General features: G+C 52.5%; 2 protein-coding genes across 7 annotated transcripts in view; both read right to left on the minus strand.

The window, feature by feature from the left end:
* Positions 1-151: 151 nt before the first annotated feature.
* On the minus strand, positions 152-10,029 carry ANKRD2 (ankyrin repeat domain 2). Its single transcript, XM_067709799.1, has 9 exons — positions 9,870-10,029; positions 6,596-6,700; positions 4,912-5,070; positions 4,697-4,804; positions 3,094-3,192; positions 2,629-2,727; positions 1,712-1,810; positions 1,503-1,601; positions 152-454 (listed from the first exon to the last, which is right to left on the minus strand). The coding sequence occupies exons 1-9, from the start codon at positions 9,942-9,944 to the stop codon at positions 305-307; spliced, it is 993 nt and encodes a 330-aa protein (XP_067565900.1). The 5' UTR covers positions 9,945-10,029; the 3' UTR covers positions 152-304.
* Positions 10,030-11,582: 1,553 nt separating this feature from the next.
* The window catches only part of UBTD1 (ubiquitin domain containing 1), a 53,151-nt gene continuing 40,422 nt past the window's right edge, over positions 11,583-24,311 (minus strand). For 5 of the 6 annotated variants that reach the window (XM_067709818.1, XM_067709813.1, XM_067709814.1 and 2 more), the window contains 2 exons: positions 14,056-14,283; positions 11,583-12,688 (listed from right to left, as the gene is read on the minus strand). In XM_067709818.1, coding sequence (XP_067565919.1) covers positions 12,303-12,688; positions 14,056-14,230 — 561 coding nt within the window. In that variant the 5' untranslated portion in view covers positions 14,231-14,283 and the 3' untranslated portion in view covers positions 11,583-12,302. Of the gene's footprint in view, positions 12,689-14,055; positions 14,284-17,375; positions 17,485-24,311 lie in introns of those variants that run through there. The other variant, XM_067709816.1, reaches the window with a different exon arrangement.

Here is a 24,311-nt window from a genome sequence, read left to right on the forward strand (position 1 = left end):
AAAAAGAGGCCTTGTTAGGAAAAGCAGCAGGGCTGGCTCAGGGGGGCCAAAGGGCTCCAAGTTCCCCTCTTGCCTGAGCCCACCCTTGCCCCCAGTCTTCCTTCATTCCTAAATGTTTTAGGCACAAATAGAAATGAACATCACACACAGCAAAAATGACTTTTTGTTTTAATTGCGGTAGCTTGTGGGGGCTCCTGGGGCGTACAGAGGTATGATGCGGTCCTCAGCTCTGGGGGCCATTCTTATGACCCTCCGGCTGTACGCAGGGGACAGGCCAGGTGCCTGGCTGGGCTGGGACAGTCGTTTACTGGGCTGGCACAGGCTTCGGGGTCTCCCGCCCACCCTCAGCAGACCCCTCCAGCCCGTTCTGCTCTGACCCCGGCTCCGGGTGCTCCAGAGCGTGCCGGGTGTCAGCCTGCCACAGCTGCACCAGGTCCGTGGGGGTCTTTCCTTCCTGGGGGAGACAAGAGGATATCTAGTCACCGTTCAGAAGTCTGGACGAAGAGGTACCCTCATCTACGCCAGTGGCTCCCAACTGGGAGCAACTGGCAATGTCTGGAGACATTTTTGGTTATGACACTGGAGGAGGGGATGCTACTGGCATCTTGAGTAGAGGCCAGGGATGCTGCCCAAACATCCGATAATGCATGGACAGCCCCCCCACGACAAAGAGTTCTCCCGCCCAACACGTGTGCGGTTGAGAAGCCTTCATTTACACCTTCCCCTTGTCTTCCTAACTTTCCCATTATCTCCTCAGCCTCTCTTTCTTCTTTCATATAGCTAGCTTTTTTTTAAAAAATTGAAGTATAGTTGATGTACAATATTATATAAGTTACAGGTGCACCATACAGTGATTCATAATTTTTAAAGGTTATACTACACTTATAGTTATTATAAAATATTGGCTATATTCCGTGTTGTACAATATATCCTTGTAGCTTATACCATACATAACAGTTTGTACCTCTTAATCCCCTCCCCCTATATTGCACCCCCCAGCCTTTCTTGAGTCAAGGTCCCCCCTTACCCAATTCTCCTCTCTTTTGTGATTGCTCTGGGCCCCAAAGAAGAGCTTGGACGGGGGGACACAGGTTCCTAAAGGAACTGGAGGACCACAGGAGCCAACACAGGGTGCTAGGAACAATCGTGCTGACTGAGTGCTTAGCTTCCTTCCGGCTCTGTCCCTCCACGATTTTGGCCTCCCTGAGCCTGGACATTAGGACCGCCTGCAGTCTACTTGGGGGCCTTTGGGAAATCCTCCTCCTGTCCCTCCTGGCTGTTTTCTCCACTTAGATTTTCTGGATGTAGAGAAGCATAGAGAGAGTTGGGAAGCCGGGTGGGCCCCCAATCTCCTGGGGCCCAGAGAAACCCTCCACTGTGACACTGCCCCAAGGGCAGGCCAGCCGAGTCCTGCTCAGTTCTGTCTTTCTTCCGAGTGCCCAGCACAGGGCCCGGGAGGGCAGCGCACACTGTTTACTGAATCAGGAAAGGAGTGGATTTACCAGGTTCTTGCTCATCATGTCAGCCCCGTGCAGGAGCAGCAGTTTGATGATTTTGTAGCGATTGAGCCTCACGGCGTCATGCAGGGCGCTGTCCCCTTCCTAGAACCAGTGAGACACTCAGCATGGCCCACGGGGGCATGTGGGAGCCCTCAGGGGGCATATGGAGCCCCCTATGGTGGGGCTGGGCGTGAAGGAACCCAGACACTCACTCTGTCTTTGGCATTGATGTCCAGGCCCAGGGATAGAAAGTGTTCCACGATCTCCACGTGCCCCGTCCGGACTGCCACATGCAGGGGGGTGCTCAGCAGCTGGGTGGGGAGGAATCAGGAGATGCTGGCTGAAGGGACCTGGACTGTGATGCCTCTGGGAGGCGGCCGTCTTAACTCTAGCCTAATCCTTCTCCCAAGGAGGGGTAGGGAACGCTGTAATTTCCCATCACCCTATCTGATGATCAGCTCTAAGGCATTACATGCCACCTCCTCGGGGAAGCCTTCTATGTTTCCCCTCTCACCCGGATGTGAGCTACTGCTCACTCCTCTGCCCTTTTAAAATAATTATAGTAGATGCCATTTACTGAGAAATGACTATGTGATGAGCACAGCAAAATCTTACAAAACATTAGCCTTATGTTGAATAAATAATTAATTTACATAAATTTTCCCATCCAATCTATACAAGAACTCTGCAAGACATTTTATAGATGAGCAACAGGCTCAGAGGCTGTCACTTGTTCAAGGTTATATACAAAGGATTGAGTGAATTAAAAATGGTGGATGAATAAATAAGTGAACAGATGAATAAATGAATGGATGGACGGATAGATAGACAGATAGAAGGATGATGAACGATGGCACGGGTGAACAAATCCTGCATCTCTGGGTGGTCCCAAAGCCGCCAAGCTAGTGGATCTCTTCTCCTCCCCTCTCCTCTGCTCTTGCTCCCGTTCCCAGATGGTAGTCTCCAAGGGGCTGCAGCTGATGGCAAGGACCCATCCCTGGGCTCTGCAGCCACTCCAGAAACCAGACTAGCTCACTACCCTCCTGCTTGCTGCTTTTCTACCCTCTGCTTCTCTCCCCACCACCCCTCCGCCCTGCTACCTCAACATCTGTGAGCATTATGGCCTCACCTTATCCCTCACGTTGGTGTCTGCTCCCCGACTTTGCAGAAGCTTCACCACCTCCAAGTGGCCCCCACGGCAGGCCCAATGCATGGCCGTGCAGTCCAGCTAGAAAGGAAGGGTGGAGCCTAATTGCAGAGCTTCAGGGAAGAAAGTGCCCTGGGGGAAAGGACCCCAGCCAAGAGGGCAGGCAGGTATCCAGGGAAGGATAGGGCCACTCCAATGACTGAGCAATGGATGCAGTGGAGCCGAAGAACCCTCGGGCTCCATCTCGTCCAAGCCAGATTTACAGAGGAGGCTCAGGGAGGAGATGCCCCCCCCCCCCGCCCCGCAAGGTCATACAACATACTAGAGGTGGAGCCTGGCCCCCGAGGCAGCTTGTTTATGTCCCAGGTTGGAGGTTTGCAGGGATAGGGAGTCTATGAGTGCTGGACCACCTCCTGCCCCTCACCCAATACCTGGCCTCTTGCTCACCCGATCCTGGAAGTCCACAGTGACCCCACTCTCTAGAAGCTTCTCCAGGATCTCCATGTGGCCCTCCAGGGAAGCTCGGTGCAGTGCTGTCCGGTGGAACTGTCCCCAGAGAAACTGTCAGGGCCTAAACTCTGGCCCCAGGCCTGAGCCCATCGCCCACCCAAGTTGAGCCCAGGCCTTATCCCAGCCCGATTCTGACCCCTGTGCCGGGTCCCCATATCTTCCATGTTCCGCCGGCTCCTTCATGCTCTATCTGGACCAGCCTTGGAGGCCTCCTGTGCACTGTGGACTCTGACCTTCCCACTGCCCCCTAAACACACAAGCTATTGCCTGTGCCCAAATGCCCATTTTGCCCATACTCCCTGTGAGTGCTTGATGAATTCTTGTAACTCCATGAAGACGCAGCTCAAGTGTCATCGACTTCTTGAAACCTCTAGGCCATAGCTGTCCCGGGGTCCAGACAACCCTCCACTGTGATAGACGGTCAAAGGCAAGCTGAGTCTTACTTGACTATTTCCCCTGAGTGCCTTGCCCAGGGCCAGGATGGGCAGGTGCACCCTGATTACTGATTCAAGGAGGGAATGTACTTCCTGTCCAATTCAGTCGGCTTTCGCTTTGGTCTCTTGAAACACTCAGGCCAGAGGGCATATCTTTCCATATTCTAATGAACCAGTTGTGCATCAGTCTCCCAGCTACTGTCAACCCTGGTCTTTTTGGTTTTGTGCTCCTAGCACAACACAGAGGCAGGAGATGCTTAGATAGACCAAGAGGATTAAAACTCTGGAATCTAAAAAGTGGAAAGGACATGTGGTCTAAGCCTGCAATAATGCAGCCTGAAGGGGGTGACCATTAATTTGCTCAATCCCAGGATATGATCTCGAGAGAGCATCCTACAAAGTATGAAAGAGGCAGTTTCAGGGAAAACAAAAAGAAGTATGACGGGTGACGGAAATATTTTGAAAATCGTGGGGATGGGTGCACAACATTATAAGTGTAATTAATGCCACTGAGTTGTGCACTTAAAATTTATTTGGCATGTCTCATGTTTTATATATATATATATATATATATATATTTTAACCATAAGATAAAAATAATTGTTAAAAGTATGATGATATACAATGCAACACAAAATATCATATCCAAGCATGTGCTTTAATAGTGTTTTCATTCGATAAATATGTATTGAAGAACTAATATTCTATTTGATCCCCATAACATGCTCTGAGGGGAGGAGCCAGTTTTACGAAGAAGGAAACAGGCACAGAGAGGTGACGGGCCCAGCCACAGGTCACAGAACTAGGGAGTGGTACAGGTGGGATTTGAATCCAAATCTCCTGGTCTTGGACTCTGTATTTGATTCCATTCCATTTTTTCCCCTAAAAATCCAGGTGTTTATTACTCTGGAGGTGGTTCAAGTTGGAAAGGGTCTAAGGATTTAGAAAAACCCCTGTGTGGGGAAGGGGGCATCCCACATCTTCTGAGGGGCCCCCTCCCAAAGGACACCCACGCCTCTTCTCAAAGAATGCACAAGCGGGCGGGGTGCGGCCATCAGCTCTGAAAGGGAGGCCGGCACAGGTGCAGGGCCCGATGGGAACATCACCTGATCGCAGGTGTCGGGGGAACCCCCGTCTGCCAGGAACTTCTCAATGACCTTCATTTGCCCCTCCACCGCCGCTTTCAGGAATGTCTCCGCGTCCACGGGGCCGGTCTGGAGAGAGCGAATGCAGTCCCTGGGGGCCGCTCCGCTGTGATCGGAGCCATTCCCCCTTCCCTGGCTCCCCCTGCCCACACAGGTGTCCTCCCCAGGACGCTTACGATCTCCTCCGGCTCTGGAGGCGGCTCCTGGGGGGCTGCCAGGGCTTCCCGCTTCTTCTGCTTGCGCTTTTTCCGCAGCTGGATGAGGTTCTGAATCCCACCCACGTCGATGATCTCCCTCCGCAGGTCTAGGGATGTTTTACGCACGCGCTCTTGACCCTGCGTGGGGATAGCCAATCAAGTCCCGCACTGGGGCACAGAATGTGGGGCTTGGGGACCTCTGAGCTAGGCTGGAGGTGGAGGACAGGGAGAGCCTCTCAAGGGAGAAAGAATCCAGGTTTAGCTCTGCCGCCTAGGACTAGGTGAAGCCAATGAGACAGACACAGATGCACAGGGGGCTTCAGGGGGCTGCTTGGGAGCTGCCCAGCTTCAAGGCTCCACATAGCGTGGGGAGTTGATGAGGAAATCTCAAGGGCAGTTCTTAGCCCAGGCCTCCAGAACAGGGTACGAACTCTCATATCTCCATGGAATTCTCTCTCTCTCCCTCCCTCCGTCCCTCCCTGCCTCTCTCTCTCTCTCTCTCTCTCTGGCCATAAAAGTAATACAGAAACATAAAAGCTCTGAAGAGAAAGCCCTTCTCTCCCAGAGGAACTTCTATCATAGCTCTGTTGATGCCCTTTCAGACATGCATCCTATGGGATCATCCTCCACGCAGTGGTCTGGAAACTCTGCTTTTCTCTTATCAGCGTGCAGATGTCTCCTGGCAGCACACACAGCCTCCCCCAGCCCACTAACACCTGCATCATGCCCTGTTGTATGGCTGCCCCATCACTGCCGCTTCCAAAATGAGTCCCCTGGGATCTTGTACACATGCAGATTCTGACTTAGCAGGCCTGGGGAGGAAAACTTCCCCCCTCTTCACTTCTAAGTTCTTTAGCTGGTCTAATAATTAAATTGATGTAAGACTGATTAATAGGAGAAAAACAAATTTAATTTCAGATGTATGGTAGTCCATAAAAATATGAGACTCAAAGAAGTGACCAAAGCAGGCAGCTTTTACACATTTTAGACAAAGAAACAATAAATTTGTGCCACATTGAAAAGACAAAGGAGTTTGTTTTTGGAGGAACTAATTAGTGAAGAAACAAGTTTTGTTTATATAGCCTTCTCAGCCCTGAATTCCTGAGATCTAGTGATAAGGAAGCTTTCTACTTTCCTGATATAGCAGGGTAACTTCCCATGGCAGATTTATTTGCTACTTTCAGGGGAACAAAGGAGGGTCAGAGTGTTCTTCTTGCACTGGCTTTTTCTCAGATAACTTTAATTAAAAATAATCAGTATGGGGCTTCCCTGGTGGCACAGTGGTTGAGAGTCCGCCTGCCGATGCAGGGGACACGGGTTCGTGCCCCCGTCTGGGAAGATCCCACATGCTGCGGAGCGGCTAGGCCCGTGAGCCATGGCTGCTGGCCTGCGCGTCCGGAGCCTGTGCTCCGCAACGGGAGAGGCCACAACAATGAGAGGCCCGTGTACCGCAAAAAAAAAAAAAAAAATCAGTATGCCAAAGTGGCATATTTGGGGGTGGCATATTCTGCTCTCCTTTACAAGTATGAGATGGGGCCGAGATGCTGCATCGCTAACATCTCCCAGGGGTGCTGAGCTGCTGGAGGAGCACCAGGAGGGGCAAGGCCGTAACTGCCTGGTCTGTCTCCTGAGCGCGCAGATACTGGGTTCTCCTAGCACTTACCTTAACCTTTTGTAAGGATGGACTCTGAGGCCTGTGGTGCTTCTCATCCTCCAACACCAGCATCTCCATGGGCAGCTTCTGATGGGTGGTGGTTCCTCGGAGTTTCTGGTGAGCCAAGGACAGGACGGGTTCCGGGACTGCCTGCAGTGCCTCGGGGGCCAGATAGCCTCGCCCACAACAAATTCAAGGACCCCAAGGACCTCCTCCTGTGTGACCTCCCAGCCCGTCATCTGCCCCACTCCTGTCTGGTCCAGGAGGCCCCAGGTCAGAGCCGGCCTCCCTGGCCCCAACCCCAGTTCAAACACCTGTGTACTGACTGCCCTGTGTCCCCAGCAAAACAGGATTAAGGGCTACTGGAATGAGTTTTCATGAAATTAAACATACTCACTGTTTTCAAGCACTGAGGTTTTGGGTTTTTTTTTCCTTTTGGCGTTTAAAATTCACTTTGATGAAATACTTGAGATGAGATGATAGTTTTTTTTTTTTTTTTAGTGGGCTTACTTGACAATACAAAAATTTGGCAACTCTGTCAGTTACCAACTTCTTTCCCTCAGATTTTACTGATCCGTGAAATCCTAGAGCATGGAAACTGTTGCTCTCAGGGAACCTGAGGGGTGGAACCCGCAGCTCCCCAGCTCTCAGCTTGATGTGAACTCTAAGTATTAACCTTATTCTCATTTTAATAATATGGGGGAGACTCTGTCCAAGTCTCCTCCCCACTTGTAGCTCCAACCTGCCTGGACTACTTCCTCATGGCCACTTCCTCTCTTCTAAAGGAAAACACTCTTCGTTAAGTGCTGGCGCCCCTATCTCTGAAGTCCCCATGTACCGGAAACATTCGTCCAGGCTGGAGAGTGCCGAGTCCAGGTGGCAGCTGGGGAGAAATGATCTCCCTTACAGAGCTCTCAGCTGCCTTTGTCGTTCGACACCGAGCTCCGGTGTTATACTCTTCAAGTGTCAGTTGAGGGCTGATTTTCCAGGTCTTTATTTCGAATGTTCTGTTGCCCACTGGCATCTCCCTTCCATGTCAGGCTTACATGGTTTGAGGTCTCCCCAGTGCCGGCCTCGCCTGAAACGCTGCATCCTCACCCAGGGACAAGATCACCTAGGGCTTCAGCTACTACTGCATGTGGAGCCCTGGCTGGGCTCCTGGAGCATCTAGAGTGGGCTTGGTCTTAATCATCTTGGCATCCCCAGCACCGATGACAAGAGTTAGCACACAGTAGGTGCTCTGCAAATGTTTGGAGAATAAATGAATGAATGAGTTCACGGATGGTGGCAGGCGGGCTCAGCAGCTCTGCACACCTCCAAGTCCTCAGTGATGACCTAGCCCAGTAAGGCCCCTGCAAGAGAGCCTCAGCCCCTGGGCTGGTCTCCGAGACCCTCCTTCCCTACCCACCCCATGAAGTGGGTGCAGGCTGAACAGCGGTTCTCCTCTAAGAATGCCGCTGGGCTGGGGCCTGGTGGGAACAACTGGGGACTCTAACGCCTGCCCACGCCTTACCCAGACTCCATAGCCCCTCGCTTCAGATTTGTCTCTGTAGGTTGGCATACAGTAGGTGCTCAAGAAATGTTTATTGAATTGGGTGTTTGTCGGTGAAACAAAACCCAACAAAACTTCCACCTTACTTCATAGATGGTTGCACAGAGGAAATGAGAGAATGCCTGTCCAATGCATAGCACGGTGCCTGGCATGTAGGAGGCACCAGTGGTGAGGCTGGCTCTGTGGGCACCTGGGGCCCTGACAGCCCTGCCGCTATATTTGTTGGATGAATGAATGGATGAAGACTGCTCCGTGTCCCCTTACTGAAGGTCTCTGTGTCCAGTGGCAGCATTCCAGAAATGGCCCAGCAACATGACTCCCCTGCCTGGCCCTGGTGCACATGCCCTTGGGGGAGTGAGAAATGGCATACCTGGAGATCCAGGGATGCGCCGGCGGGGACTCAGCAGGCTCAGTCCAGGTCCTTCCCAGCCAAACCTCCCCTCCCTTCCCTAGCCCTCATCTCTTCTTCCACCAGAGTCCTGACCCTTCCCTCTTCCTCACCTCCATTCAGTCACTCTTCCTTTTTTGAATGGAGTCTACATCTACACTGATTTATCTCCTCCCTCCCATTCCTGTTAGGGCCAGTCTTTCCCCCTCCAAGTCCCTCTCAGGGCTGTCAGAGCTGCCTTCCCCAAACATGTCAGGTGGTACCACTGTGCCTCACTCAACAACATGCAGTGGCTCCCCACTGCCCACAGAGTAAGTATCTTTCACGTGGTCCTCACTGTCTGGTTTGTGCCCTGTCTCCCTTCCCAGCCTCAGCCCCTCCTGCCAGACTTTCTCCCGACAATCATGCTTCCGCTCACCCCAACGACAGGCGCCTGTTGTTTCCTTAGCCTGGAATACTCTCCCCACTCCTGACCTCCATCCTTCAAGGGCCATCCTTGAAGGCCTGGCTCAAATGCCCTCCTGTCCACAGAGAAGTCCTCGAGGGCCCACGGTCGGCATGCCTCACCCACCCTTTGTGCTCCTTCACTTCTGAGTTACACCTCTATTTCACCCTTTTCCACTCTGCCTTGTTTCTTAGTTGACCGTGCACCTGGCAGATGTCGGCTAAAATGAACACAGAGCTGGTAAAGAGGAGGCAGAGGCTGACCTTCCTGAGCCTCTCATTCCTCCCAGCACTGGGATCTTGGAAGAGTAGACTCTAGGTGAAGTATTCATCTCCATAAAATGAAGAGTAGAACCAGCCCGCACCCTCCTCCCCGACTTCTTTATTCCAGAGAAAATACAATTGCCCAGAGCCCCATGCTCAGTCGCCTCCCCGGGTGTGGCTGGTGGTCCTAGAAAACCCATGCTTCCTTGGCCAGCATCCCTTTCTCACTCTGCCCCCCGTCTTTATCCTTCCTCAGGGACCAAACACTGGAGTTTTTCCTGTCCCAGCCTCCCAGCCGGCAGCTGGGGGGATCTCAGGGCCCCAATCTGCAGGCAGCATCCCAGCTGTCCTGCTCTGTGCAGCTCAGCCTGTCTCCTCGAGGCCCAGGTGGGTGGACAGGGTCTCGAGGAACCCAGCTTGGCTCGCCCACTCCACTGTCTCTCAGATTTGGGGGCTGAAGCCTCCATCTCCCACTGCCAGCAGCCCCCTCTCAGGAGCACCCTGCAGTAGAGCCAGCTGGGTCCCTGGGGACACCTGTCCTCCTTCCTTCCAGGTACGGCAGCCAGGCTCTTCCTTCCCTTGATAGCAGAGCTGGGTCTCCTCAGCACCCCCTTGGGCCCCACACCCCGCCCTACCTCATTCTCCTCCTCCTGTGCCAGCCGCTCCTCGATGAGTGCCGTGGCCCTCTGCACCTCCTCGGAGCCCGCCATGGCACCGTGCGCAACCCGCCCCTGCAGGCCCCGGGGCCCCAGGGGCTTTATATGCCAGGGCTCCCACCCCCGCCCTGCTAGGCGCCTCTGCCATGAGCTCACCGGCCCAATTCTCCAGCTGCCTCCCGACCTGTCACCTTCACCCCAGGCAGCCCCGAGGAGCAGGAGGCGGCAGGGACAGTTGCCACCCCCCAACCTCTGGCCTATTGGAGCCGGAGGGCCCAGTGCCCCGGGAGCGAGAGCGAGGACTGCAGGAAGGCGCCTGCCCAGCCTCTGTCCTGAGCGCTGAGGCCCAGATGGGCCGGGCAGCCGCGCTGCACAAAGGATCGCTGGCTGCCCTTAGCCCTGATGGCGGTGCCACCTGCTGGACGCCTGGAAACCCTGCCCAGCCAGTGCCAGTGAGGGAGCCTAAAGGCCAAATGTGGGGACCCAAGATAAGCCCGCGTCCCCAGGCCGTCCCGTGAAAAGGCCCTGCCTGCTCTGGGAAGGGGCAAGACTCTGCCTCATCTGGGCTGGAGTGCCAGGCAGTGGGTGGAGGTAAGGGCAGCCGCCTGCCTCTTCGCACGCAGCTCGCGCAGGCCTTGCCTCTCGGGTCCCACAGCGCCCCCTAGTGAAGCACCGCAGCATTTGGCTGCAAGTCCACTTGTCCCTGACAGACCTCACCCATCAGTCTGTCGCAGGGGGCCTCTGTGGGACTTACACGGTCTTGCTTCAAGGAGCCACTGGAAGGGCTGGAACGCAGCGCCAAGCCCTGCTGACGAAGACACCAGCTCTGACTGATCATCCTTCCCTCCCTGGTTTCCCAGTCAGGCCAACCTGACCGGTGCTCACTGAGAAAGAAAAATACTATCAACTGGAGAAGAAGCAGACCTGTACTGCTCAGTTCCGCACCTGGAACTATGGGAGTGAGGCCTGGGTCACCACGACCCAGGTTGAACCTGCCAGTGAACCACAGACACCACAGCCCTGTGGTTCTGTGACACTCACGTGGCCTGCCCTCAGCTAAACCACCTTATCTAAGGTCCCCCTCTCTGCTTACGTGCACATTTTCCCCTAAGGAAGCACAAGACCCGGCTCTTTCTTCCCTCTGGTTCCCTTGCTGGCAAGCCGACACAGGCTCATCATCAAAATTTACCAGAGATTTTGCTTTCACGTCGCCAAGGGTGCACGCAGCATCTGCAGGACGTCCACACACATCTCAGTCCTGAGGGCCTGGCTCAGGGGGCTGGAGTCTGAAGCCAGCACCCTCGTGCTGCAGGAGCAGAGCAGCAGGTAACTAACGCCACCTTCCGGAGGTGCTGCCTTCGCTTTCAAAGCTCACACCTGTTATCCCATGTAATCCTGCCAGCAGCTGAGAGGGGAGGCAGGGCAGGCGGCATCACCTCCACTTGAAAGACAAGCAACGCGGGTTCGGAGGTTAAGAGGCTTTTCCGGAGGACCCACGAGAACACAGGTCCGCATACTGGCAGTTCACGGCTCGCTCCACCGTACTCTCTGCGGTGGAGAGCACGGAGCAGTAGCTGCTCTACCCGGAGCAGCTGGGGAGGCCGTGCACCCACCTGCTCCCGCCCCAGAACTGGCTCCAGGGCTCCAGAGAGCTACAGGAGAACCCAAAGCCAAAGCCAGGCAAGAGAGAAGGAAGGAGCAAAAGGCTTTATTGATAAATATGCAGACATGTCTGCACACAGGGACCTGCTGCGGGGCCGTGAGCGGGCTGCAGACCCCCCACTGCCGGGGTTACAGCCAAGAGATGGCCCTGTGCAGGCCTCTGCCATGACAGCCCAGCCATCGGCCACCACCTCATCTCTGCCAGCTGTGCTGGGGGCTGGGAGAGGCAGAGGCCGGCCTCAGGCTCCCCACCCCCGGGGCTCACGAGTGGTCCCCTCCCCTCTAGGGGGCTGGCACTGGGCCCAGGGCAGAGTCAGGGGGTAGGGGCAAGGGAGGGAGACAGCAGCTGCTTCAGACCCTGAGCAGAAAACCGGAGTGAGCACAGCCGGCAGCACCAGATGACAGATCTGGGCTCCAGGGGCCTCCGGGCTGGCCCTCGTGGCTTGAACCTGCCGCGGGGGAGAGGCAGGGTGGAGGGCCCTGGTTTGCCTTTTCTCTGACAAGGTTGGCAAGGCCTGTGTGTGGCAGCACACTGTTTCCTGGGTGCTGGGCACTGGTGGCCCACGGAGTCCCTGGGAAGCAGGGTCCCCTCAGGGCTCGCCCGGCAGCCATACACGGGAGGCTCCCCTGGAGAAAAGAACGGCTCTCAAAGGCAGCGGCAGGGTGGGGGTGCCTAGTGCTCCAGCCGGGAGGCCTCTCAGCCCTGCAGAGGCCTTCCCTGGTCTCTCTGCCCAGGGGTCCGTGGGATCCTCAGTCCTGGGGTGGCGGGGGCTGGTTAATGATGACCTGGATGACAAAATCTTTCTGGATCTTGGTTTCCTGGAGCCGCGTGCGATCTGTGAGCAGCTTTCCAGAGAAGAACCATCGCTGCCAGGATGGCTCGATGCCCTCCTGGGTGTGCAGCTGCCTCTTGAGCTGCCCCACCGTGTCAGGCAGGCTGGCGCTGAGCCTCACGTCCTTGCCCGTGGAGAGGCGTACCTTCAGCGGGAACTCTCGGCGCACGCTGGGGGTGGGCTCGGGGGGCTCCAGGTTCTCCTCCTCAGTGTGCTCCAGAAGCAGGTTCACGGGTGGCGACAGGCAGTAGATGGGCAGCTGGTAGCGATTGCCCAGCTCATCGTAGCATTCACAGAGGGTGCCTGTGGGAAAGGCAGGGTGGTCAGAGTCGGCTTGGGGACCAACTGATATGGATTAACTTGTGTCCCCTCCACCGATTTCATGTATTGAAGCCCTAACCCCACCCCCACAGTGTCACTGTATTTGGAGATAGGGGCCTATATGGGAGTAATTAAGGTTAAATGAGGTCATATAGGTGGGGCCCTGATCCAGTAAGGGTTAGTGCCCTTACAAGAAGACCAGAAAGCTCAAGCTCTCTCTCTTCTCCCACAATGAGGACATAGAGAGCAGGTGGCCATCTACAAGCCAGGAAGAGAGCTCTCACCAAAAACCAAATCAGCTGCCACCTTGATCTGGCGCTTCTCGGACTCCAGAACTAAATTTCTGTTGTTTAATAAGCTACCCAGTCTGCAGTATTTTGCTATAGCAGCCTGAGCAGACTGATACACCTGTCATGGTCATCCCACAGTCCTCAAACCCACCCTACAGGCAGGTCTTCCTGGGACAGCTGGTGGGAGCTCAAGGTAGAGGCAGGAAGATCTGGGCTGACATTCTGGCTCCACCAGGTACTGGCTCATTCAACCCTAGAAAATTACTTAACTTTTCATTTGTTCATTCAACAACTCCTTCCTGAGCATATGTGCTGGGTGCTGGGGTTACAAGGATGAATGAAATAGCATAGGCCCTGCTGTTCATGACTTATACCCAGTGGGCCTCAATCTTCTTACTTGTACAATGTGTTACATATAGTAATATATTGATATTTACTGTATCTTGAGCACCAGCTAAGTGCTGGGACTGGACTAAATGATGTTATGTGTATCTTGTTGAATCCTAACAGCCATCCTATGAGGCTGGTATTACCACTTTATAATTGTTTAGTCACTGAGGCTTTAAATTCAAGAAGCTCACGGTCACATAGCTAGGAAAGAGACACTTGGTTAAAACCCAGTCTCTGACTCTATAGAGTTTCCATTGTTGCCCTCTGCTTTACATAGTCCCAGGGGCCATTATGAAATTAAATGAGATAATGCAGCAGAAGCTTCTAGCTCGGTGCTCAGCACATAATACTCAACAGAAGGTTGTTACCTGAGATGTGCTGGGATCTCAAAGGGCCCTGAGCAATCTTTAGCTTGCTCTCATCACACCGCCTTGAGGTTTGCTGGTGTCTTTCCACGCCCTCGTTAGGCAAGTGGACTGTGTCTCATTTTTCTTGGTGTCCCACTCCTGGACCATGTTCATGAGGGCTGCTTGAATGAACAAGCGACTAGCCACACCTGCCACCCACCAGCCTGGATGGGAGCTCCTGACATGGGGCTGGCCACTGGCTCTCCTCCACCCTGACGGCCCCCTCACTCCGGTGGGGAAAGCCCCCGCCCTGCCTGCTCACCATGTGGCAAGGTGATGCTGGCTCCGTCCAGGATGGCCTGAGCCAGCTCGTGGTCGTTGGCCTCAGCTGCATAGGCGGCAGCCTTGAGGGCATCCCAGATCTCCTTGCGGCCCTCGAAGGCGGGCGCTGTGTCCCAGAATTCATCCCTCTTGCTCCGCAGCTGCCCATCGGTCATTGGGTAGTCGCTCTTCCACTTCAGCCGCTCCTTCTTCAGGGGCTCGTTGCGTCCTGGGCAGGACAGAAGGGAGAAGCTCAGCATCTAGAAAGCCAGAGCTGTGGTCCACCCTCTCCCAGCCCTGCCTCCCTGGCCCTCACTGCAGTGGCTCCTGAACGTTCGGGTCTCCGTGCCCTTTCCTGGAGTCAGGGAAGAGTCTGGAAACTGCACACACCCAACCTGGGGGTGTAAACCACTTCTGTTAGCAGACGCAGCATGTACTGCCTTTGTTGTTGTTGCTGCTGCTGTTGAAGTCTTAATTTTACTGTCTTTCTTTGATAATAAAGTAGGACGTGTTCAGTACTTTTAAAATCTGTAAAGAATGTAAAAAATTTTTAATCTGAAAAAGATAACTGCCACGGTTTACGGAGCCAGCTTGTGCCGGATCACAGGCTGGCACTGTAGCCTCAAAATGCCCCGGCAGACGGGGAAACTGAGACCCAAAGAGCTCGTCATTGGTCTAAAGCCACACAGGTACCAATTTAATACCAGGCTTCCGGACTCAGAAGGCCACCCTCTGACCACTGTCTGTACCGTGCTGCCACTGGGGAAAACTTACTTAAGAATTCCACCATTCAGAAGTAACTACTGCTGACACTTAGACATATTTCCTTCCAGCTTTCTTTCCCCCATTTTTCTCAGTAGAGTTGGGCTCGTATCATACAATTTATTTTAAAAATATTCCTTGTTATAAAGAGGATTTAAAATGTTTTCATGCTAATATACAACTTTCTGTTTATTTCACACTTATATTACTGTTCATGTATATTCCCATGACTAAAAATTATAAACGTTTTTAATGTCTTGTTATTAATGTTCCACTATAAAGTTACAAAGAATGTTTTTAGAACCATAACCAACTAACCAAAAAATCCCTGCAGCCTCTGAAGAAGAAAACAATTCTGTTAAATGTCATCATTCTTGTTACCCAGCTCCAAGACAACTCCAGACCTCAGTCAAGATTGAGGGAAGAAGCATCTCTCAAAGGCTTTCGGAAGCTCAGTCACCTCAAGGCTGAAGGCAGAATGAGCCACAGGAGTGAGGTCTAGAGTACTTGGCTCCCGCTATAACTCAGAGCCTGGGTGAGATGCGGAACTAAGGCTGAGGACTGCCCCCACGGGCTGGGGCAGGAGTGGCGGCTCCTCAGGGGAAGAGAAGGACATTCACTGTCTACCAATTGTGTGAAAGAAAACCATGTAAGCACTTTACTTATATACATATCATCCCATTTCACCCTTCCAATGGCTTTAGGTGGTTATTATTACTACTTCACAGATGATGGGACAGGCAGAGAGACTAAATGACTCGCCCGAGGTCATACAGTAAGTGACAGAGTGAGAGTTCCACCTCAGGTCAGACTGAATCCACAAACGGCCCTCCTGTGGGTTTGCTGCTACCAGTGCAGACAGAAAACTCTCAAGCCAGACATTTAATCTGAAGTGTTCCTAGGTTAGCCGAAGGAAATGCAAATCCTCTTTGTAGGAAAATAACTTCAAACCAGGCCTCAAAGAATTCCTGAGATGAAGTTCCGAGAAAAACAAATAACAAGGTCATAGTTTTTTTGTTTTTGTTTCTGTTTTTTAATCACAGCATACAAAGAAACAAGACAATATGAGTCTGAGCCAGCAAAAACAACAGGCAATAGAATCAGACTCACAAAGACTTCAGATATGGAATTCATCAGACACAGATTACAAAAGAACAGAGTTTAAGAAAGGAAAGCCTTCACAATATGAAGAGGGTATGGGAAAAACACCCACATAACTGTCATCAGAAGTATTCTGTGTGAGCAGTAGAGGAGAAACACTAGAGATTTTTCTTTATAATGGGCTACTGATAAATGATGTTGGGACTACAGGTTCTCCATATAGAAAAACATGCAACAGGAGTCCTACCTCATGCCAGCCACAAAAATCAAAACCAGGTGACTCGGGACTTCCGTGGTGGCGCAGTGGTTAAGAATCCGCCTGCCAATGCAGGGGACATGGGTTTGAGCCCTGGTCCGGGAAGATCCCACATGCTGCAGAGCAACTAAGCCCGTGCGCCACAACTACTGAGCCTGTGCTCTAGAGTCCACGAGCCACAACTACTGAGCCCGCGTGCTGCAACTCCTGAAGCCCACGTGCCTAGAGCCCGTGCTCCGCAACAAGAGAAGCCACTGCAATGAGAAGCCCGCAGCCCCAGTTCACCGCAACCAGAGAAAGCCCGCACGCGGCAATGAAGACCCAACACAGCCAAAAATAAATTAAAAGAAAAAAAAGCCAGATGGCTCAAAGGTTTAAGTGTGAACGACAGAAAGGAGGCAGAAGGCAGCACAGAAAATGACAGTATTGTCCATGTGCTTTTTTGAAAAGGTTTGGCCTGGAGGTGTTTCTGCCTGGATCAATCAAGTAGCCCTGCATCATGATTTCTGACCCCCTTTCTCTTTGGTCCTTTAGCATTGATGACTCACTGACAAGAGCTTTGATCCATCAGGACTCACAGGCATTATGCAGTGACACCCTCGGGACCTCTGGGGTGCAGCATTTCTGCCTCTCCACTCAAGGACCCAGACGTCAGGGCTTTTTAACTTCTTGAGCTGTTTTCTAAAGTTTTCCTTTCTCCTTCCTCTTTGCCAGATGTCAGTTCTTACTGGTCTCCATCTAACTGCAGCTCCTATTGGGTAGAGGTCAGGCCCAGCTAATGGGCCACTCCTAATCTGCTGAGAGTTGAGAAAGCTTTGTCAGCACTGTCAAAATTGAGAGCATATGGCTCTAGGAAAGAGGCTTCCTAAAGAAGAAAGAGACTAGGCTTCGGGACATGTGTTCTTCCTGCTCAGATGCCCCACCACCCCCTTACTTAAATGGTCAGGTTTTGGTTCTGTCCCTGACAATCAAGGTTGCTGGACTGGAGACCTCAGGACACCTGACATGTAACTGTGTATGAATGCATCTCACTCTTTAATATGAACACAGCCCCATGGTGTCACCTTTCAAAGCTGTCACCTCAGGAGGCCCCCAGTACCTGAGGGATGCTTTGCTCGAATACCTGGCCTTCAGAGTCCCCTCCCCTCCACACGGAGAACAGCATGCTTTCCTGTCTGCGCTGTCAGAGACACACTTCTCACCCCAGGATGGACACGATGCCGGTGAGCCTCCCCAAGTATTAACTGCATCTCCATCACCCAAGACACAAGGGCTTAAAATTTCTTCGCCCTGCACGCTGGTTCTTTCAGGCTGAAAATATGAGAAAATATTAGAATGGGGTGGGGGTGGGGGTGGGAAGGGGGAGGGTTGATGTAAGAAAAGGGCAGCAGAAGCCCAGCTGTCTCAGCTGTCACTGCACTTCTTTGCCAGCAGGGGGCAGGCGCAGCACCTCGGGCCAGGGGCTGGCTCCCTTCACAGTGAGTCAAACACAGCACAAAAATATGCAGCAAAGTTCCCCAGGCCCAAGGCAAGCATGCATAAGAGACATGCCAAAATGTCCAGATCCCTACACACTAATGCTGACAATTTTAGGCACAAATACAGACAAAACAGAAAGGGAAGTTTTTACTCCAAACATTAAAAAAAAGCAAACTGATGATGAGTATTTTAAATTTCATTTACTTAAAAGAAAATGATGTTTTATAGTTAGTTGAGTCAAAAAATATTGGGCAGTGGAAGGGGTGTGAACACTTTCATATGCTGTACAAATTGCTACAAACTTTCTGGAGGGTATTTGCTATGATACCAAAAAGCTTAAAAGTGTGCATCCCTTCGGCTCACCGATTTGGTTTCTAAGAAAGTATTCTAAGAAAATAATCACAAGCGTGTGGGGAAAGTTCATCTACAAAGCTATTTAGCTCAGCCCGGTTTTCCAGAAATAAATTAAACGCACAGGAGAAAGGCTACATTAACATCTGTGCATCCCGAGCAGCCATTCTGTAATGGGGCAGAAGGAGGCTGAGTAACACGGGGAAATGTGCATTATACAGTGAAAAAAAAGGGTTAGAGAACAGCCAGTGCACTGTGCTCCAGTTTTTATTTCTAAAAACGTATGTAGGGCTTCCCTGGTGGCGCAGTGGTTGAGAGTCCGCCTGCCGATGCAGGGGACACGGGTTCGTGCCCCGGCCCGGGAGGATCCCACATGCCGCGGAGTGGCTGGGCCCATGAGCCATGGCCACTGAGCCTGCGCGTCCGGAGCCTGTGCTCCACAACGGGAGAGGCCACAACAGTGAGAGGCCCGCATACCACACACACACACAAAAACACGTATGTAATATTATATATATTAAAAAGACTAGAAGGATTTACACCAAAATGTTAACAGTGGTTATATCTGATTGACAGTTACCAATGATTTTATTTTGCTTTTATTTTCCAAGTTTCCAACAATAAGCATTAATTACTTTAGTAATAAGAATAATATAATGAAAGTTGCTGACAAGTAAAAAGGGTACATAAAGTTCTGAGGAGCAGCCACAGAAAAGGAGGAAGAGTTTGGGGAGCTGAGAGGTGGGGTTTGAGGGTGGTGGTGAACTGAGAGCCCAAGGCCCACTGCGTCTAGGATTTCAGTTGCTGGCAGCTCTGGGTGACTCTGTTCAGGGCCAGGCAGGCTCTGTTGGTTTCAGCAGCAACAGGAGCAGCAGCATCTAGTGGCCTCTACTTATGTCTCCACCTGTCCTAGATAAGCTCCAGGTCAAAAACAGAGTAACAGAAATGGTCCTTATCCCCAGTGAAGTTGACGAAAGAGAGATTTAAAAACAAAATAAAAGATCAAAGTACACACCTGTATGGGGAGGGACAAAACGCCCATGACAATCATGGGTCTCTATGATTGTGGTGGGAAGGGAACTGAGCAGAGAATGTATGTTTCTGAGTAGACGCAAAAGCTGGGGTGTTGAGGGTTGCCTGAAATACCACTTGTGTTAGGACCTGCTGAGGTGCTGGTTAAAAAGGCAGCTTCGGACTTCCCTGGTGGCGCAGTGGTTAAGGATCCGCCTGCCAATGCAGGGGAAATGGGTTCGATCCCTGGTCCAGGAAGATCCCACGTTCCGTGGAGCAACTAAGCCCGTGCGCCACAACTACTGAGCCTGTGCTCTAGAGCCCACGAGCCACAACTACTGAGCCCACGCGCTGCAACTACTGAAGCCCGCACGCTCTAGGGCCCGTGTGCCGCAACTACTGAGCCCGCGTGCCACAACTACTGAAGCCCATGCGCCTACAGCCCGTGCTCTGCAACAAGAGATGCCACCGCAGTGAGAAGCCCGTGTACCACAATGAAGAGTAGCCACCGCTTGCTGCAACTAGAGAAAGCCTGCGTGCAGCAACAAAGACCCAATGCAGCCAAAAAAAAAAAACCCAAAAAACAAAAACAGAAAGGCAGCTTCCCAGGGCCCACCTCAGACCCACTGAGCCAGAGTTGCAGGGCTAGGCTGGAGTAGGTACTCGGTTCTGACTGAAGAACGCCACTTGTGAGCACAGCAAAACAAAGTGGAAATGGCCCGCTCATCCATATGTTAACATCAGCTAGTTCAATGGATCGCCTCCAAAGTTGCTGCTGAGAGCAGATTCAGAGGGTAAAGGGGGAAGAGAGCGAGAGGGCACGATGTCTGGGTTGGGGGAGGATAATGATGGTGGACGCTGTGGTTTGGCCTGGATAATGAATGGTGTCTGGCAATACCACCCCCAAGGGACGGTGGTGAAAGGAGAGTGAGAGAGAGAACACTAAAGATCCTTTCCAATTTACATAGAGCTGGAGTGCATCTATGCGCATGTGTGCGTATGTGTGTGATTCACACTGCTTAACTCAGAATAACTACACAAGAGGGGATTCTCAAGAACCCACGGAAGGACAGCGGGCCTGGCTGCTTCCCTCTGAATATCCCTGGCCCAGTGCAGGTTCTCAGCAAGTGTCTGCTGAGTTGAAAATGGAACTGACAAATGCACAGTGAACGGTGTGGGAGCATGGTGGAGGAATCACAGCTGAGAGCAGCAGTGGGCAGGCAGGGGAAGTGGGAGAAGGGGCTGCCGTGAGGGAAAAGTCAGGCAGTCCCTTTGCTTGTTGATCTCAGACCCCAAGAGATCCTTACTGTGGCCTCGGGGACTGGCATACCTGAGTCACTGGGACGTGACACCAAGTCTGAGACCAGCCAAGGGAACCAGAGATTTCCCAGGAGAGTCAGTCCACCCAAGCCAGGAGACGGCCCTATTTATACCTGTGGCAATCCCCAAGCTCTATTTCCACACTCGGTTACCAAGCTGCATACCCAGGTCCCTGCTCCAGGGATGGGGCCAGCCATGTTCTCCCCAGAAGTACTGATTATGTAACAAGCCTGGGCTTGCTCTGGCTGGTGGGAGAGATGAGGCTTCAGGCAGAAGAAGGGACAAGAGCCTCCCCATCCCAACAGCCTGGGCTGCAATGGCCCTTTGACCAGGATGCAGACTCCAATCTCTCCTCCCCTCCCCTTCCGCCCTGGCAGTCACAGCTGGGCTGCAGGGGGCTGGAGAGATGTGGCTGAAGTATGGCACCTGGCAGAGGGGATAAGAGATTCAAGAGAACAGCAGGCCCAGAAAAGGATCAGCCCAGCCAAGGAGGGAGCAGGCAGGGGAAGCAGAGCGCAGGTAATCCCTTCAGGAAGCACAGTATTTATAGTTAGACTTAGCCCAGGATGACCCTCAGAGCCTGGGTAACCTTCAAAAGGAAAGTGCTAGCCCAGCTCTGCTCAGCTGGGGCCTCCCCACCTGGCCTCTTTACAGCCTGGGCCCATCTTCCCCATTCATTCCCTCGGGCCCAGCTCTAGGGTTCAGGGAGGGAAAGGGGTGGAGCCAGTTGCTAAGTGACAGCCCAGGTTTCCTAAACTGCATCCTTTCCTAGGGCACGTTGGGTCCCGGGGGTCCTGGGCAGGGTTGAAGGACTCGAGGCTCCTCTGGGAGCCCTGAACTCAGCTCTGTGATGGCGCCCAGCCTGGGGCAACTGCAGTTCCCTGAAATGGTCCAGTTTGTCCCCCTGAGGCTGGGACCACCTCCAGTTCATCACTCGCCTCCTGGGGACAGGCCCCGGTCTGGCACACAGCGGGTCTCAACCACTGTTTGCCCAATGAATGAGTGAGTAAAGTGAATGAGCCATCTGGGAAAAGTGGGAGGAGCTGGAGAGGGCAGAGGCCAGATCAGAGACGGGGAGCAGAAGAAATCTGCTGGAATAAATCTCAGCAACGGAGAGAGGCAAAAGACAGGGGGTGGCAGAAGTGGCAGTCCAGGAGGGACAAAACCAGTTCCGGAGGTGTACAGTGAGGAAACCCGCCGGAGAATGAGGGCCTGGGTGTCAGAGACCACGCCCAGTGAGGGCCTGGAAGCTTCGTGGCAACGGGAGAGACGAAAGTGCAGCCAAGAAAACTAACCCGACCCAGAGCCCCCCTGCTTGGGCGGCTGTGAGCGTGGACAAGGGGGCACACAGAACCGTGGAGACAGTGTGCGCTTTCACTGTGCTTGCACACAACGCACACATTTACTGGGGCGGACTCAGCGGAGCAGGCCTTTTATCTGCTCTCTGCTCGGTGCCCCCAGCCCAGGGCCCCCGGCTGAGAGGCCAGGCAGGGCTAAAGGTGGCATCCCAGGCTGGGCTCTGACCAACTCTCCCGCTCCCCCAAGCTGACTTCCCCCAGCCGTTCCCCTGTCCCATTTCCTGAGGGAAAACTGGAAAACTGGCCTTTCTGATCTCTACAAACAGAACCCCCAAATCCCCAGGGCCTACTCTGGGATCCAGCCTGCTATACAATCAACAGCTCCTTTTCTGGGGCTGGCTGGGAAAGAATGATGTATTTCATAAGCAGAGTTATAAAACGTCAGGTGTTTGGGAAATGACAGTTATTCTTCTTGTTTTAAGTTCACATGAATTAAAAACAAAAACAAAAACCCAGCCTGTTCCTTTCCTGTAGTGAATATATTCCCATCTTCTTCATGTGCTGATTTTTGTTCCCAGGTGTAACAAAGTCCCGGCCTGAATGTGAACAGTTCCAGGGTTACCAGCTCTAGAAAGAACCTAGATTACAGATAACCATGACTTGAGACACATTAGCATAGGCTCTCTCTCCAATCTGGCTACTTACTTATGCATGGGCTTCAGAGATGGATGGGGTGGGGGTGGGGGCTGCTTTGGCTACTGACCACCTGTGTGAGTGCAGGGGCCCAACCTATCATTCCAAGCCTCAGTGCTCCCATCTGTACAGAGGACGTGACTCCCACCTCATGGGACTGCTGTAAGGATTACAGAGACCACCCTGCCCAGTACTTAAAAGACGGTAGCTATTGTAATTAGTGAGCAAGCCGAGTCAGTCGTGCTCATTATCATTACGCAATTAACAGAATGAAAGGTTACCATCTTCTTTTCCTTTTCCATAAAGTTGCTGTGATTTTGAAAACTGTGAAAACCCCTGCTGTAGTGAACTCTTGGTCTCTACCTCCCCCAGTGCGGTAGGATGCAGGGGTTAAATGAGGTTAAGTTTGACAGGGACAAAAGAGCGGGCTTGATGGTTGCCCGCTTCCCTGTTCGGCTGCACAGCGTAGGGTCAGCACTTTTCCCGGGGCAGAAGAGTGAGGATGGCGGCTAATAAGTAAAACAGGAACTCCCCAGAGGTCACTAGAAAGGTCTCCGGTATCTGGCCAGCTCCCCTTGCTACCTCAGGACTCTAGGGAGGAGAGACAGGTCATCTCTACCACTGCTTTCTACAGCCCTGCTGTCAAGGAGGGTCCCCGCAGGGAGGATCCAGACCAGCACCAGCTTGGCAGCCAGGTGCCTAGAGGCCTGACTTCTGACACCCAAGACTCTGTCCCCCTGGGTGTCAAGCGCCATCTGTGCTTCACTCAGACATGCGCCACTCCATCAGGGCAGGTCCCCCAGAGCATGGCAGAATCCTGAAGCCAGGAGTGACCTTAAAGTCATCTACTCTAGCCCCTTCATTTTAACAGATGAGGAAACCGAGGCTCTGAGAAGTGATGGACCTGTCCCAAAACCCACAGCTTTTGCCCGTGTGTGTGTCGGGGTGGGGGGATGGTAAATTGTTTCTATCAAACCACTCCACTGCCAGTGAAAGCTCAATTATAACTAGAACATTAAAATGATAGGCTTTTGACCCAAAGATGATGAAAACTCCAACGGGAAAAGCAGTAAGAAGAACACGCTTCAGGAGCAAGAGTGGAAGAGTTACGAGTCAGTCTGTTCCCACTAGGAAAGAACGAAACCTAAGAGCGGACTCCAGGGCCTGACTGTGCATCCAGGTCTCCTGTGGGCTAGAGAGAAACACAGACTCACACACTAGCCCAAGACTCTACTTCCGCATGGCTGGTATGGGGCTCAGTGATGGAGACCAACCTCCCACCCGTATGACACTCCCGCGGGGGGCAATTCAGCCTCTGTGGGCACTTCTGGAGACACTCACTATGCCAGGAGGAAACCTATCCCATTGCTGGATGGATCAAATGGTTAGAAAGTTAAGTGTTATAGTCACCCTTCACTGAGCACTAACTATGTAGCAGGCAGTAGGACCGAGAAACACAGAGACCGAAGGTCCAGATTTTGGAGTCAGACAGACCAGGGTTTTAACATCAGCCCCATCATAAATTAGCTAAGTGACTTTGGGTAAATGTCTTAAGCTTTCTAGTCTCCTCTTCTGAGAAGCAAGGAGTTAGTAACGGCCCACTTCTTAGGGAGGTTGGGAGGATTGAAAATCTACACATATATATTACATTAGCTAATAGGATCAAGAAGACGATATATAATAAATCAACTCACCTAACACCCCACACCCCAGGTGCAGTCTCCCTAGCCCTTCAGGTTGTTTCCTCAACCGGAAGACACACACACACACACACACCCCAGCACCGTACTTGCTACAGAGGAGGCACTATTATTGTCACTGAAATTGCTTTTGCCATTATTAAGATTATTATTTTGACCTGGAATCCACTGGCTCTGCTCTCTGGAATGACACAGAACAAGTCACCACGACTGTCACTGTGCCATTTTGCTCTTCTCCAGACTGAAGATCCCTGTTCCCTCTGCTGTTACTCCAGCTTCTCTACCA

The sequence above is a fragment of the Pseudorca crassidens genome, chromosome 16 (assembly GCF_039906515.1).
Source record: "Pseudorca crassidens isolate mPseCra1 chromosome 16, mPseCra1.hap1, whole genome shotgun sequence".
Lineage (NCBI taxonomy): Eukaryota > Metazoa > Chordata > Mammalia > Artiodactyla > Delphinidae > Pseudorca > Pseudorca crassidens.

Excerpts from the sequence above, each read along its gene's own strand:
- ANKRD2 (XM_067709799.1), bottom strand. The coding sequence starts at position 9,944 with ATGGCGGGCTCCGAGGAGGTGCAGAGGGCCACGGCACTCATCGAGGAG. Across the intron at positions 1,811-2,628 it reads ACACCAACGTGAGGGATAAG|CTGCTGAGCACCCCCCTGCA; the intron begins GTGAGGCCATAA and ends CTCCCCACCCAG. Across the intron at positions 455-1,502 it reads ACATGATGAGCAAGAACCTG|GAAGGAAAGACCCCCACGGA; the intron begins GTAAATCCACTC and ends TGTCTCCCCCAG.